This window comes from Vipera berus, assembly GCF_964194415.1.
Source record: "Vipera berus genome assembly, chromosome: 2".
NCBI lineage: Eukaryota > Metazoa > Chordata > Lepidosauria > Squamata > Viperidae > Vipera > Vipera berus.
Genome location: NC_138203.1, coordinates 268857433 through 268872746, shown reverse-complemented (window position 1 = coordinate 268872746; position 15314 = coordinate 268857433). Strand labels below are relative to the sequence as shown.

Below are 15314 nucleotides of genomic sequence, written 5' to 3'. Positions count from 1 at the left end.
GCAATTAAGCTGACTTTGTAATAATGCCGCTTGGGGGGTGTGTGAAAGCCCTAATAAGCAGGCATATACATAGAATGAAGGCTACTGCTAAGCTTGTAAGCCGCCCTGAGTCTTCGGAGAATGGAATTAAAATTAAAAAAAATGTAGTGATATTTCAGACTCTTGCTGAGAAAAAGAGGTAATAGACAAAGAACAGCATCAGCTGAGTTCCACCATACTTCACTCTGCTGTCCCCCAGTGGAAGAATAAGTAGATAATCTTGAAGAAGGAATAAAAGAATCATTGTGTAAATGTATTATGTAAATAGTAACTTAGTCCTAGGAAAGAAGAAAATGTGAGAAAGAAATTCAAGCTAACTCCATCCTGATTCTGCTTGGTGTAAGAGGGGGCAAAGAGATACTCTGGAGGCCTTTCAGGTTTCACTAAAAATAATTCCTGAATTCCTGAAACATAATTCACTCTGTTTCCTGACTTGGTCTACCTCAAAGGGCTGACACTCCCATACTAGCTTCCTTGTTAGTTGGGCAACTTGATATGTAGCCAACATGCCATTCTAAGCTTCTAGATGCCATCTAAACTCACCCCACCCCATGTTAGGAAGTGTGGTTATTTGTTTAAAGTATTTCTAAATTTCCTATCATTAAACTAATTCCCCAGGTATATAAAAACAAACAGATACAACATAGTAATGCTAATTCAGTAAACAATCAAACCAATGAGATAATTGTGTAGTACAGATTAAATGTAGTGCAGCTGGGGATTGCAGCCAAGAAATTAAAGACACTTGCTCCTAGGGAGGATAGCCATGGCAAATCTAGACAGCACACTAAAAAGCAGAGATATCACCCTGCCAACAAAAGTGCGTATAATCAAGGCTATGGTCTTCCCAGTTGCAATGTATGGCTATGAAAGTTGGACCATAAGAAAGGCTGAGGGCAAAAGAATTGAGGCCTTTGAACTATGGTGCTGGAGAAGACTCCTGCGAGTCCCTTGGACTGCAAGGTGATCAAACCAGTCAGTCCTAGAGGAGATCAACCCTGACTGCTATTTAGAAGGCCAGATCCTGAAGTTGAAACTCAAATACTTTGGCCACCTAATGAGAAGGAAGGACTCACTGGACAGGAGCCTAATGCTGGGAAAGGTTGACGGCAAGAGAAGAAGGGGACGACAGAGAATGAGGTGGCTGGATGGAGTCACTGAAGCAGTAGGCGTGAGCTTAAATGGACTCCAGAAGATGGTAGAGGACAGGAAGGCCTGGAGGAACGTTGTCCATGGGGTCGTGATGGGTCAGACATGACTTCACAACTAACAACAACAACAGATTAAATAAGAACAACAGGATGTAGACTTAAGAGAACCAGAAAGGGCAATTTAGACCATGAAATCTGTCTGTCTATATATTCATAGTACTAGAGAAAAATTCCTTGTGTTTAATCACAGTTGACCAAATAAAGTATACTGCTCTGCGCTGTTCTGTTCTATCCTGCCACAATCCCAAGGAGTCCTTTGGAATTTTTACATTTCTGCCCCATACAGAGTATCATCCCCAAGACATGGTTGTCCAGCCTTCACTTGATGGTATAATGAAAGGCACCAGTAGATAGGAAACCAAGACAACTTCCAGATCAGGAGCTGATTCCTTCAGAGGAAGTGCTGTTCTTTCTCACTAACTATTGAGCCAATATTCCTGAAGGTTTCTTGCCACAGAGCCATTCAGTATTGGAAGAGTTCAACCTGAGTTTATTTTGCCCCTTCCTGACAACCTCCAGATACTGATTCAAACTTTCCCTGGTCTCTCTAGTTCTGTAATGGTATATGGAAAGGACCTTGGCTGCATTTCTTTACTGATTCTCCCATGGTCTTTGCCACATTGAATTTCAAGTTCAGCCTGCAATATGTTCAGCTGATGATATCTCAACTCAAATGGACAGAGGAATCTTCACAATAGATGTGTGTGTGTGTGTGTGTGTGTGTGTGCATTTGTGTGAAATTTTTACTTAAAAGTTTCAATGAAGGATTATCATATTTCATTGTAATCATACATAACCTATGAGAGCCATTTTGCCTTTTTCAGGGTGTACAAAAGCTTTGTTGTTGAGTGTGTTGGCTGATACGTAGGTTGAAGCTCCATTTTCCCAGCCATCAAAGAACAATAAAGGGTGTGGCCAGAGGGATTTTTTCTGGAAAGCCTTTCAAGATTCTCTAGAATGTGTAATGGAAAGATTCTAAAATGTATAATACACACAAAAAAACTCCCACACTGTTTTATGATCATTGTCGAAACTTCTGGCAACAAGAAGTACTTTCACAAACTTCTTGGTTCTAGGAACATAAGGAAATATGTGGAAGTCAAAGACAATTCAGGAACTACTGTATACTGGATCCCAGATGCACGAAGATTTAAAATAATTTTGAACCGGACAAAGAGAAAAATTGGCAATGAGCACAGGCCAATTAGTCAATGCAACAGATTTCTTCTTGACTTGAAGCCCTACAGGTAAGTTAGACTACAGTGCCCATCTTCTTTTGCCAGCACCCTCTAATGAAAATAAGACATCCTCATTTATGAAATTTGCCCTGAATTTTTATTCTGAGTAATATCATTTATATACTGGCTGCTATTTCACAATTCTCCAAAATTGAGGTGTGTCGCTCCTCGGACAGCTATTCAATTGGCTATTCCTCAAAGCCTACATGAGAATAAATGTTTCCTTTCAACCCTGCCCTTGTCAAAAGCTGCTTGAAAGAGTTGCAGATCTGAGTTAGAAAGTGTTCTTTGGCTCTTTGCCATTTCCACTGGAACATTTCTTTACCTCCTCCTGCCAGCTTTTGAAATTTATCAAGATGAGCAAGTATCTCCTCCTCGGTGTTTCTGTTCTGATCTTCTGCACAGTTGGTAAGTGCCAAGTTTTAAAAAAGAGAGAGAGAGAGAGAGAGAGAGAGAGAGAGAGAGAGAGAGAGAGAGAGAGAGAGAGAGAGAGAGAGAGAGAGAGAGAGAGAAGGAAAAGTGAAAGAGAAATATTCTGCTAGACTAGAGACATTTGCCTAGAGCAGGGGTAGGCAACCTTGGCTCTTTTATGGCTCGTGGACTTCAACTCCCAGAATTCCTGAGCCAGCCATGCTGGGAGTTAAATAAATAAATAAATACTTTTATTTGTATACCGCCCTTCTCCCGAAGGACTCAGGGCGGTGAACAGGGCAAACATATAAAAATACAAAATACAAAAATTAAAAAAGAATTAAACAAGATGCCCAAGTTAACAATAGATTAAAATACATTTAAAACAACAATAAAATTCAAACCCTATCCCCCATCAGGCCAGGCCGGCTTATTCGAACAAATAAGTCTTCAGATCGCACCGGAAAGAGCGAAGGTCGGGCGCCATCCGGAGCTCAACCAGCAAACGGTTCCACAATTCCGGCGCACCCACAGAGAAGGACCTCCCCTGGGGGCCACCAGGAGTTGAAGTCCACGAGTCATAAAAGAGCCAAGGTTGCCTACCCCTGGCCTAGAGAAAAGGACTCAACAGTCTGTAACCAACCAGCTCTTCTGGGCTACAACTCCCAGATGATCTGATCTTCTAGAAATTGCAATCCAAAACAGCTGGAAGCAATCAGATGGCTTATTCATGGATTAAGTATTTCAGCATTGGGGGAAAAATAGTTTCTAATGCTTTACTTTATCTGTATTTTATCTGCCCCACCTGAATCTATCTGACAAGAGTTTCAGACTGTGATGGTCTCAGATTTGCAAAACTGACCCGTATTCTTTCTGCACAGCAAACTGCAAAACACTGTGCTCTCTGTAGGGTTCCTGTGCACCAATTTTGTTAGATAAATCCAATAAAAATGTAGCCTGTTTGGCTAGGAAGGTAATCGCATGGGGTAAATTAATGTAGTTACCACTGGTGGGATTCCACAATATTTTAGATTGAATCAGACCATTTGTGGAAAGGAAGAAAGTCTGATGTGATGTTTCAGTGGTAAACATAGAAAGTCCCCTGGATTAAATTCAATTTTTGATGATATAGATATGTCTTTCTTGGCAAGAATGTAAAAGGGATTTACCCTTGCCTCTTGGAAGTTTTTCACCATTCAAACTAGTATATAGCCTGGGGTTTTACTAAGTTCCCATCCAAGAACTAAATACTGCACAATCAATCCTACCTGAGCACCTATATTTTTGTTTCATTTAATTTTTACCTTGGAAAAGTTTTGGCGTTAGATGCCTTATATACAAATGAAGGAGCCATATAATATTCTTTTTTAAAATCTAGAAATAATATGCAATTTATGTATTTGGATTAGTTTATGCACATTATTCAGGAAAACAAAATCTGGTTATGCCACCAGACTGTTGAATGAGAGAAGAATTGTTTATGGGTATATGATTATATAGGGTTTTATGGATCCTTGGCATAAGCATATTTTGCTAATGTGCTACAATTGTGGATTGTATTGTTTGTTCTTATTCTGGTTTTAGTTATTTGAATCCTGTTAACTCATAGTAGAATTATAAGATACTCAAAGTTGGTAAATGATTGGAGCAGCATATAAGCCTAGTAGAATGAATGAATGAATGAATGAATGAATGAATGAATGAATGAATGAATGAGTGAATGATGAATGATTGATTGAATGAATGAATGAACTGCAGAAAAATTGAGCTATATATTGCAGTGCAGGCATATTGAGAAGTAAATCTCACCATATACAGTTACAGCTTTAGTTTATCATTAGTTTGCATAAACGAACATGAATGAAATAACCAAAACAAGGAATTAATTCCAGGTCCCTTAGACAAAGATACTAATCCTATAGATAGATTGGTGTTACAAAACTTCATGCTATGAAAGAACTTGTTTATTTCAAATCACCATCATCAAACAGTTAAAAAATAGTCAGAGGCACCTCACCTTTTTGGAGTTGGGTGGCAAACAAATGGAAAAAAATATTATTATACACATTAGCCTAATCTTTATTAAGTAAATAGAGCTTATATGCTTGTCCCATTATGTTCTTTACCTCCATTTTTAAAAACACAATTCTGACAGCAATTTTTGGACAGGTTTTAAGAACTATCCCCAAGTTTTTTTGTATGCATATTCAACTGTCCATTGCTTTGTTCAGATATCCAGCTGAAAAAGAATAGAATAGAATAGAATAGAATAGAATAGAATAGAATAGAATAGAATAGAATAGAATAGAATAGAATAGAATAGAATAGAATAGAATAGAATAGAATAGAATAGAATAGAATAGAATCTGGAAGGGATCTTGGAGATCTTCTAGTCCAGCCCCTTGCTCAAGCAGGAGAACCTATACCATTTCAGATAAGTGACTGTCTAATCTCTTCTTAAAAACGTCCAGTGATGGAGCGCCCATGATTTCTGAAGGCAAAGCTGTTCCACTGGTTAAGTGTCCTCACTGTTAGGAACTTTCTCCTTAATTCCAGGTTGCTTCTCTCTTTGATCAGTTTCCAACCATTGTTTCTTGTCCTGCCCTTTGGTGCATTGGAGAATAGCTTGACATCCTCTTCTTTTTGGCAGCCCCTCAAATACTGGAATACTGCTATAAGCAAACAGTGTGTCTCAGGCGGCTATGTAGAAAAAAGAAATTCAAGAGAGAGTCTTGCCGTTCGATCTACACTTTCAAAAATTTCAGAATACTAGTGGGGTGTAGAAATCCCTCCTCTTGTATTTGGCTCTGTTGGTCATTTATTGGTCTTTTTCACTTTAATATATCCACTAAGGGTATTAAAGAAACTTGGGCAAAATTTCAGTGGGAGCATATTTAATTATTTGCTTACTTCCTCACTTTATTTCTTTAGGTGTTATTTTTGTATGCTACTCCTTGGAAAGACTGGCTAATAATCTATTGGTTGCAATGTAGCAAGAAGCAACAAATGGAGTTTGCTACTGGCTTGCATTCTCCTTTTTCAAAATTACCATGGATCCATGAATAGATGAAAACTAAGTCCAATCTCGCTCTCTACATGGGGCTGCCCTTGGGGACCACCCGGAGGCTTCAGCTGGTGCAGAATGCAGCCGCGCGGGTTGTGATGGGGGTTTCCCGATACTCCCATGTAACACCTCTGCTCCACGAACTGCATTGGCTTCTGGTTGCCCTCCGGGTGAGATTCAAGGTGCTGGTGATGACCTATAAAGCCCTCAATGGCTTGGGTCCGGGATATCTGAGGGAACACCTGCTGCCGGCATCAAGCTCCCTTCGTCCTGTGCGCTCCCACAGGGAGGGTCTTCTCAGGGTACTGCCGGTAAAAGATTACCAGCGGACAATACCCAGGGGGAGGGCCTTCTCTGTGGGTGCACCTGCCCTTTGGAATCAGCTGCCTGTAGAGCTTAGGACTGCCCCTGACCTTCGTTCATTCCGCCGCGACCTGAAGACCTGGCTCTTTGAGCTTTCTGGCCTGGTCTGAGCATATTAATTGGGATTTTAACTGTTTTTAACTGGGGTTTATTGCAAGGTCTATTTAATCTTTTTAATTGATTTTAAGTTTTGTAATTGTTGTATTGTTTTTTAAAAAAAACCTTGTGAACCGCCGAGTCCTATGGGATAAGGGCGGTATATAAATTGAATAAATAAATAAATAAATAAATAAATAAATAAATAAATAAATAAATAAATAAATAAATGTACTTATTTGGGGGGGGGAAATTGATCTTGTGATTTATAGATTTGATTATTGGAAAGTGTAAATAATGGAAAGAAGAAAATTATGATGTAAACCTAAAGAGAGAAAGTAAAATATGCATTACAACTTATGACCAGTCATTTGGCAACTTTTCATAGTTATGAGGAGGCTGCTTATGACCTGGATTCAAAGTTTTTATGGTCACACTGCTCTGCAATCACACAGCCAAACTTTGGGCACTTAGCAGTATGGCTGGATTTACTGTCATTCACAGCTCCTCTGGCCATGTGACTATATATTACAACAATTTTTTCTGGAAACTACCCCATAGTGAACTGTGGTGGAAACCAAAGATGACTCAATCAATGCACCTGATTTTTCACTTTACAGTTTCAACTCATATTTGGAAAGCTTCGGATTCCTCGTGTCCAACCACAACATGATAGAAAACAGCCACTCCCAAAAAGACTTGGGTGGAGAAAGGAAAGTCACTTGTTTTCCTTGCTGAGCTTTAATAACTTAATCTTCCCTTCATGGGAAGTGAAGCTGAATGCTTCTGCAGGGAACCACACCTTTGGCATGCCCAATTGGCCATACTCTATGTGATAATAAATTTCTGGGCTCCATTCCAGCTTTCTCTTCTTTCCACCTTGTGCTGCTCCCAGCATGATTCCCATTCCAACTTTCTCAAGGTTCATGCCAGGATTTCACCTGTGTGAAAGTAATTTCTTCAGGTGAAGCTGGTCTATATTACTGGCTATTGCTATTTACCACCCTGTGTCAAAGGCTGTGCAAAAAAGGAACAAAACAAAGCCATCATGACTTCATGTACATGAAGTGGGGCGTTGTTGTTTTTTTTTTAAAAAAATGTCAATTTTTAAGGTGGCATAATGGTTAGAATGCAGTATTGCAGGCAAACTCTGCCCACAGCCCGGAGTTTGATCCTGCTGGGGCTCAGGGTTGATGTTGTATATTCAAGTTCAACAAAAAGCCATAAACGCCGTGAGGTAAAAAGGCGTGGCACCCGTTTGACAGTTGACAGCTGTCAAAAGGCTGCCGCCTACCTAACACGCACACGCGGCGGCCGGCTGACAGTGACAGCTGTCAAAAGGATGCCGCTAGCCATCCGTGCAGGCGCAGCACTTGACAGCTGTCAAGCTGCCTGCAGCCACGCATGCGCATTCAGCCGGAGCTGTCAAAAGGGTTACCACCAGCTGGAAGAAGAGGCGCAGTTGCTTTTGACAGCTCCCGGCTGTCAGAGCTGCCGACAGCAGATTGGCCGGAGCCACACGGCAGGAGAACGCTATGTTATGATTGGTTGGTTGCTTGTCAAAGTTATGTATAAAGAGAGGAAACCCCTGGCTGAGTTTTAGCCCGCCATCAACGAAGCCTTGCCACCCGGAAGCCAAAATCAAATACAGATCCTTGACTTACAACCACAATTGGGACCAGTTGTTAAGTGAGCCATGCCCAATTTTACAACCTTTTTGCCATGGTAGTTAAAGCAAATCACTGCAGTTGTTAAATGAATCACATGGTTGCTAAGTGAATCTAGCTTCTCCCATTGACTTGTATTAATTACTAATGATTTTTTTCTAAGATTAAGAAGATCAAGATATGTCCAAGAACTATATCTGATCACAGTCCAGTATGGTTGGAGATAGAAAAAGATAATGGAGATAGACGGTCTTGGTGACTAAATGAAAATTTGTTTAGATATCAGGAAAATGTGGAAGAGTGTAAAAAACAGATGAAAGATTTTTTTTAAATTAATATGCATAAGGGTACTTCTATTGAGATGGTTTGGTATGCAAGTAAAGCTTATATGAGAGGAGTGTTAATATACTTGAACAATAAATATATACGTAAATTGGAATTCAGGTGGAAAGAATTAGAGGAGGAAATTAAGAGAAAAGAAAAGACTTTAATTTTGAATCCATCTGATGGGAAGATCAAAGAGGTAATTACTTTACTAAGAGGTCAGTTTGATATGTTGATGGCAGATCAAGTGGCAACTAACTTACGGTATGTTAAACATAACACTTTTTGTAATGCCAATAAACCGGGTAGGTGGTTAGCCTACTTGTTAAGGAAGAAACAAAGGGCATGTAATATAGATAGAATAGAGTACAAGGGTAAAGTAGTGTATCAGCAGAATCTTATTAAAAAGGCTTTTGTTGATTTCTATTCTAAGTTGTATGTTAGAGATAAGATTCGAGATACAGATATAGATAGATACTTGCAGGAAGCTAACATTCCTGTTCTTACACAAGAACAAAGGGAAGGGATTAATCAATTGATAAATGATGAAGAATTTTTTTTAGCAATTAAGCAATTAAAGGTAGGTAAAGCACCAGGAACTGACGGATTGACTGCCGTCTATTATAAAAATTTACAGTCAGAAATGGTGGAACCCTTAAGAGAATTGTTTAGGACAATTCAACTGGGAGGAGAAGTGCCTCCATCATGGAAAACAGCGTTTATTTCACTGATTCTGAAGGAAGATCAAGATATTACCCAAGCCAAAAACTATAGACCAATATCGCTTTTAAACACTGATTATAAGATATTTGCCAAAATTTTAGCAAATAGATTAATGAAGGTAATGCAGCAAGTGATTCATAGTGACCAAACTAGATTCATAAGTGGGAGACAAATGAAGAATAATGTGAGACATATTGTAGATTTATTGGAATTTTTGGAAAGAAATAATCAGGTCTCTGCAGCGCTGATCTTTTTGGATGCTGAAAAAGCTTTTGATCAATTGGATTGGCAATTTTTGGTGAAAGTATTGGAGAAAATGGAGTTTGGGGAAATTTTTTTACAACCTATTAGAGCAATATATCAGAAGCAAACAGCTCGTATAATAGTTAATAGTAGTTTGACAGAAACATGTAATATTGAAAAGGGCACAAGACAGGGGTGTCCGTTGTCACCCTTACTGTTTGTTTTAACATTGGAAATATTATTGATTAAAATATGAGATTCAAATAAAATTAAGGGAATTAAAATAAGAGATCAGGATTATAGACTGAGAGCATTTGCGGCTGACTTGGTTATTACAGTAAGTCAACCGACTTACTCAGTTGTAGAGCTGATGGTGATAATAATGTTATATGGGAAAGTTTCTGGATTTAAGATAAATACACAAAAAACTAAAATATTGTCTAAAAATATGACTATAGAACAAAAGGTTGTTTTAGAAGAGTTAACGGAATTTGAAATAGTCAAGAAGACTAAATATTTGGGGGTTTATTTGTCAGATTCAAATGTGAAGTTATACAAGAATAACTATGAACCGTTATGGGTAAAAATACAAAAAGACCTAGATAGTTGGAAAAAACTAAAATTATCCTTATTGGGAAGAATTACAGCAGTGAAAATGAATGTTTTGCCAAATTTTTTATTTTTATTTCAAATGATACCTATACTTAAAAAGGATTTAAATTTGGAGGAATGGCAGAAAGGTATTAATACATTTGTTTGGGCAGCGAAAAAGCCACGAGTTAAATTTAAGATAATGCAAGACATACGTGAAAGAGGTGGTCTTAAAATGCCTAATCTTAAATTATATTATGAGGCTGCTGCTTTATCATCGATAAGTGACTGGTTTAATTTAACACAAGGGAGATTATTAAACCTTGAGGGTTATGATTTGTTATTTGGTTGGCATGCATATTTATTTTATGATAAGAAGGTGGATAATGTGTTTAAGATACATATATTAAGGTATGCTCTGTTGCGAGTATGGAAGAAATATAGATATAAGTTAAATTATAAGATACCAATTTGGGCAATACCTAAACATGCAATAGAAAATATAAACGTTGGATTTAAACATGATGAGACTACATATAAGGAAATTTTAAGAATAGAAAGGAATGTATGGCAATTAAGGCCATATAATATTTTAAAAGAAGAAAAGATTGTACAAACTTGGTTCCAGTATGGGCAGTTACAGGCAAGATGGAAAGAGGATCAGAAAGTTGGTTTTTCGATAACTGATAAAAATTTGGTAAAACAAATTAGAGATCAAGGTCAAACACATATAAGAAGGATATATAATGCATTGATAGAAATTGATTCAGAAACGGAACTTGTTAAAGATTGTATGATAAAGTGGGCCCAGAACTTTCAGGAGGTTATAACAATGGATACTTGGGAAAAGATTTGGGTCAGAAATGTAAAATTCACACAGGCTCAAAATTTAAGAGAGAATTTTTATAAAATGTTTTATAGATGGCACTTAGACCCTAAAAAGTTAGCAAGTATGTATCCGAACTGCCAGCCCAAATGTTGGAGGTGTGGTTGTGAGGATGCAACGTATTTTCATATATGGTGGACTTGTAAAAAAGTCAAAGCTTTTTGGATTAAAATTTGGTGGAATATGCAAAAGATATTTAAGAAAAAGATAAGGTTTTCTCCGCAGTTGTTTTTGTTGGGTATTATTACAGACTTTACTGTTATAGATACTAACTTGGTTTTGAATTTAATTACGGCAGCAAGACTTTTAGTAGCGCAATATTGGAAAAAGGAGGAACTGCCGACTATAGAAGAATGGACTTTGAAAGTTTCCAATTTAGCGGAAATGGCAAAGATCTCAGCTTACTTGAAAGAACAATCGCAACAGAGATATATTGTGGAATGGAGAAGATGGATTGAATATATTCAGAATAAATATGGGACTAAAAAGTTTCATTTAGCATTTGAATAAGTAGTGGTTTTATATTATTAGTTATTTGTTATTTGTTAGTAATATAATCAGTGCTTTTTTTGTAAAAGAAAAAGGTGCCGGAACTCACACATGTCATACAACCCGCCTTGCCTACCCTACAAGGTTCCATCCCAAAAAGGTGCCGGAACTCGGTTCTGAGCGTTCTATGAGAAAAAAAGCCCTGAATATAATTATGACTATGGAGAGTTAAAGCGCGATAGAATTTAATATTTTATTCTTGTTGTTAGCATATTTTAACTTATGTTTGTAAGTCTATACCCTGTATTCAGCTCTGGGAAGTCGGGGAGGGGGGAGGGGAGGGGAGGGTTGGGGAGAGGGGAGTGGGACGAGGGAGTTTCTTTTTTATATCTAAAAATGTATTGTAAAATTTTTCAATAAAAAAAGGATCTGTATTTGATTTTAAGGCTATGTTTACTGGATGGCTGTAACAGGATGCCTGGTAACTCTATTAAGAAGTATCACGATAGACCGTTAGGTGGCAGCCAGAGCATTCTTAGACATGACAACTTACCCAGCTGTTCCCATATCTCTATTCAAACTGAACTAATTTCACTCTTTTGGTTTCGCTCTTTGCAGGTCAAGGTCTAGTATGCAATGTGTGCAAGCTTAAAGTCGGCAGTGTTTGTTTTAGTTCTGATGAACCCTGCAGAACAAAGGAAGGCCAGCAGTGTGACATGACCAGAGTTTATACAGGTACAGTTTGAGAGAGAGACAGAGAGAGAGAGAGAGAGAGACAAAGAGAGACAGAGACAAAGATTTTGAGCATTGGCACCTATTAAAAAACTTCAACACCTAAATATAATCACCCATCTTTTATCATGGGCTTCTCAGGGACATTTTCAACTTCTTTGTAGGAGTCAAAGATTTTAGTGGATAGGATGATGTTGCAAATTAAGTGGCCATATCACTCATACATAAGCAAGAGGAAAAGAGTTAAGTATTTGTTTTAAAAAATGATGAAAACTATTGTTGGATCACACTACTCCTATCAAGCATTTCCTGCCTAAAAGTCTGAATTGTTTACATGAAAACTGTATACAGTTTTCATGTATGTATGTATGTACAATGCCCATAGTTGTCAACCTGGTTGGAGAAAATCTGAATAATGTTGGAAAGATAAATCTGGGTGAGAAGGACATGGATTGGAACAACTGGAAATAAAGCTGGAAGGTAACCTAAATGCATATATTTACATCTCTAGTTTTATGTAAAACAAGAGGTTAAATAGGAGCTACCAGGTTCTCTTAAAAACCTTCTTGTTCTACTACTATGGTTTGGGCTTATAGTAACCTATAAGCTGCTTATTGCCCATCCCTGTTTTAGAGGAACACTTGAAATCTCTCAGTTGTCCAGCTCCTCAATCCACTATGTTGAGACTAAAGTATGGAATGGAAATAAAATGATAGACACATATAATAAATAAAGTGAAGGAGACTCAGTTCTTGATGACTACATGGGCATAAGGATGCCATTATCTTGGCAACAATATGAAAGTGACCTGTCATTGCTTTCTTTGAGGATGTCCCAAAGATGTCTTTTCAAAAGGCAACTGGACTTTGTTTTTTCTTGAAGAAAGAAAAAAAAATCAATTGCCTTTTGAAAAATCACCTTTGAGGCAACCATGACCAGGATAACTGAGAATCTCCACAGACATTCTTTGAGGATGCTTTTCACTTCCTTGGAATTGCCTTCAGCCCTGGGATTCCTTGTTAGTATAGTACAGTGATGGCGAACCTTTTAGAGACCGAGTGCCCACACTGCAACCCAAAACCCACTTATGTATCATCGGGTGCTGGGTGGGTATGGCCCATTGGGTGGGTGTGGCCCATTGGGTGGGTGTAGCCAATTGGGTGGGCGTGGCCCATTGGGTGGGTGTGGCTGCGGTGGTAACAGCAGAGTGAGTGGGACTAAAAAGTTCAATCAATCAATTCGTACTTTGCAAGATCTTTTTTTCCCGCGAGAAGTTGAAATTAATTGATTGATTGAACCTTTTTTTTTTTGCACACAGTGGTGGAGGCCTAAAGCATAAAGGTTTTATAAAACCCAGATGAAGGCCTAGGACTGGGGCAACGGTGCGTGTGCCCACAGAGAGGGCTCTGTGTGCCACCTGTGGCACACATGCCATAGGTTCGCCACCACGGGTATAAACTCTTCTAAGCTGTAGCCAGACCTAATTCTGCTTAGCTTCTGAATCCAGTTAAGATCACTCAAGAGGTGCCATCTGATAAAACTACCTGTAAGTAAAACAGATTTCAAAACCTGCAAATAATAACCATATTGATATAAAACTTCTTTTCTAACTGGTCATCTTGATTGCCTTATCATACATACTGTAGATCCTGTTTAAAATTCTTATTTAAATTTGTTTTCCCCACAATATTCAATACATTCTTACTGGTTAAGATTTTTATTACATTTAACTATTTAAGTCTTTTTCCTCATACAGGCCATCCCAACATATTAGAAATTTTAGAATATTAGAAAAATGTCTATATTTGTTATTTATCCAAATAATAAGAACTGTATTAATTCAAGGATGGCAAAAGAGAACATTTTTGGAAGAAGAGAACATCAAGCAGAGCCATTATGTGGACCATAGAATTATAGAAACTACCGTAATTGTTATTGATTGTTTTTAAATATAAACCCAGACAACACGATATTTACCAAATATTAAGGTGATTATGTAAAAAAATAAAATAAAACATATTTAAAAAAAACAAATTTCAAAACCTTCAGTTTTCAAATGCTACTTTTCACATAGGTTTCCCCAAGATGGAGCAAATGTCCTAGCTTTTAACATTTATTTTTCTTGTTTCTTTTCCCACCAGGCAGTCTAAAGCTCTTCACGAAACACGACTGCGGAAAAATGACTGAACTCTGCAACAAGACCGAACAGAGGGATACTGTTTTTGACATAATTACAATCGCACTTGTTGTACCTTTGACTTATGCAATGGGGGTGTGATCAGCCCGCCCAGCCTTACCCTCTTTACTGGCCTCTGCTTTGCACTTGGTTGGTGGCTTTCATGTTAACTTTTACATTGAAATCAACAACAACAACAACAATAATGGAAGGCTACACTCTTCTCATCTTGAAGCAACCCTAGAACCCAAGATCCCAGCCTCTCCTGTTGTTGTTGTTAGCTGCGAAGTCGTGTCTGACCCATCCCGACCCCATGGACAACGTTCCTCCAGGCCTTCCTGTCCTCTACCATCTTCTGGAGTCCATTTAAGCTCACGCCTACTGCTTCAGTGGCTCCATCCAGCCACCTCATTCTCTGTCGTCCCCTCCTATTGCCCTCAATCTTTCCCAGCATTAGGCTCTTCTTCCAGCATTAGGCTCTTCCTTCTCATTAGGTGGCCAAAGTATTGGAGTTTCAACTTCAGGATCTAGCCTTCTAAAGAGCAGTCAGGGTTGATCTCCTCTAGGACTGACCGGTTTGATTGCCTTGCAGTCCAAGGGACTCACAGGAGTCTTCTCCAGCATTTACTAGTTGGCATCTAATTTCATCTCCTTGGTCATGTTTCATATCCAGCAGTTTTTTGAGCACTTCATGCACTAATTTAACATGCTCTACCATGGTCTCAGTGTAGATAAGGATGTCATTGAGGTAGACTAAGACTCCCTCATATAGGTGACCATGCAGTACTTGGTTAATCAATTGCATGAACACAGCAGGAGCCCGTTTCCAACTTTTGTCAACTTTCCGACGCATGGGAATAAGGCACAAAAAAAACATTCTTTAGATTTCCTAAGGAATTGCTGGTTTACAAAATGTCTGCTATGCAGATATGATCAGCCCCAAATAATAAAACTATTGAACTGATCATGTTGCTTTATTTCCCCCTCTTCAGAACTACAGACTCATTAATTTAGCCTTCTGGGTTTTGCATTATCATATATTTGGCTTAACAAACAAAGGT

General features: G+C 38.4%; 1 protein-coding gene across 1 annotated transcript; it reads left to right on the top strand.

Moving 5' to 3' along the window:
• Positions 1–2844: 2844 nt before the first annotated feature.
• Positions 2845–14423, top strand: LOC308662959 (lymphocyte antigen 6 complex locus protein G6c-like; the record flags this gene model as incomplete). Its single annotated transcript, XM_081319104.1, is given in 4 exon segments — positions 2845–2896; positions 11964–12080; positions 14219–14302; positions 14305–14423. Coding segments are annotated over 4 exon segments (372 nt in total).
• Positions 14424–15314: the final 891 nt, after the last annotated feature.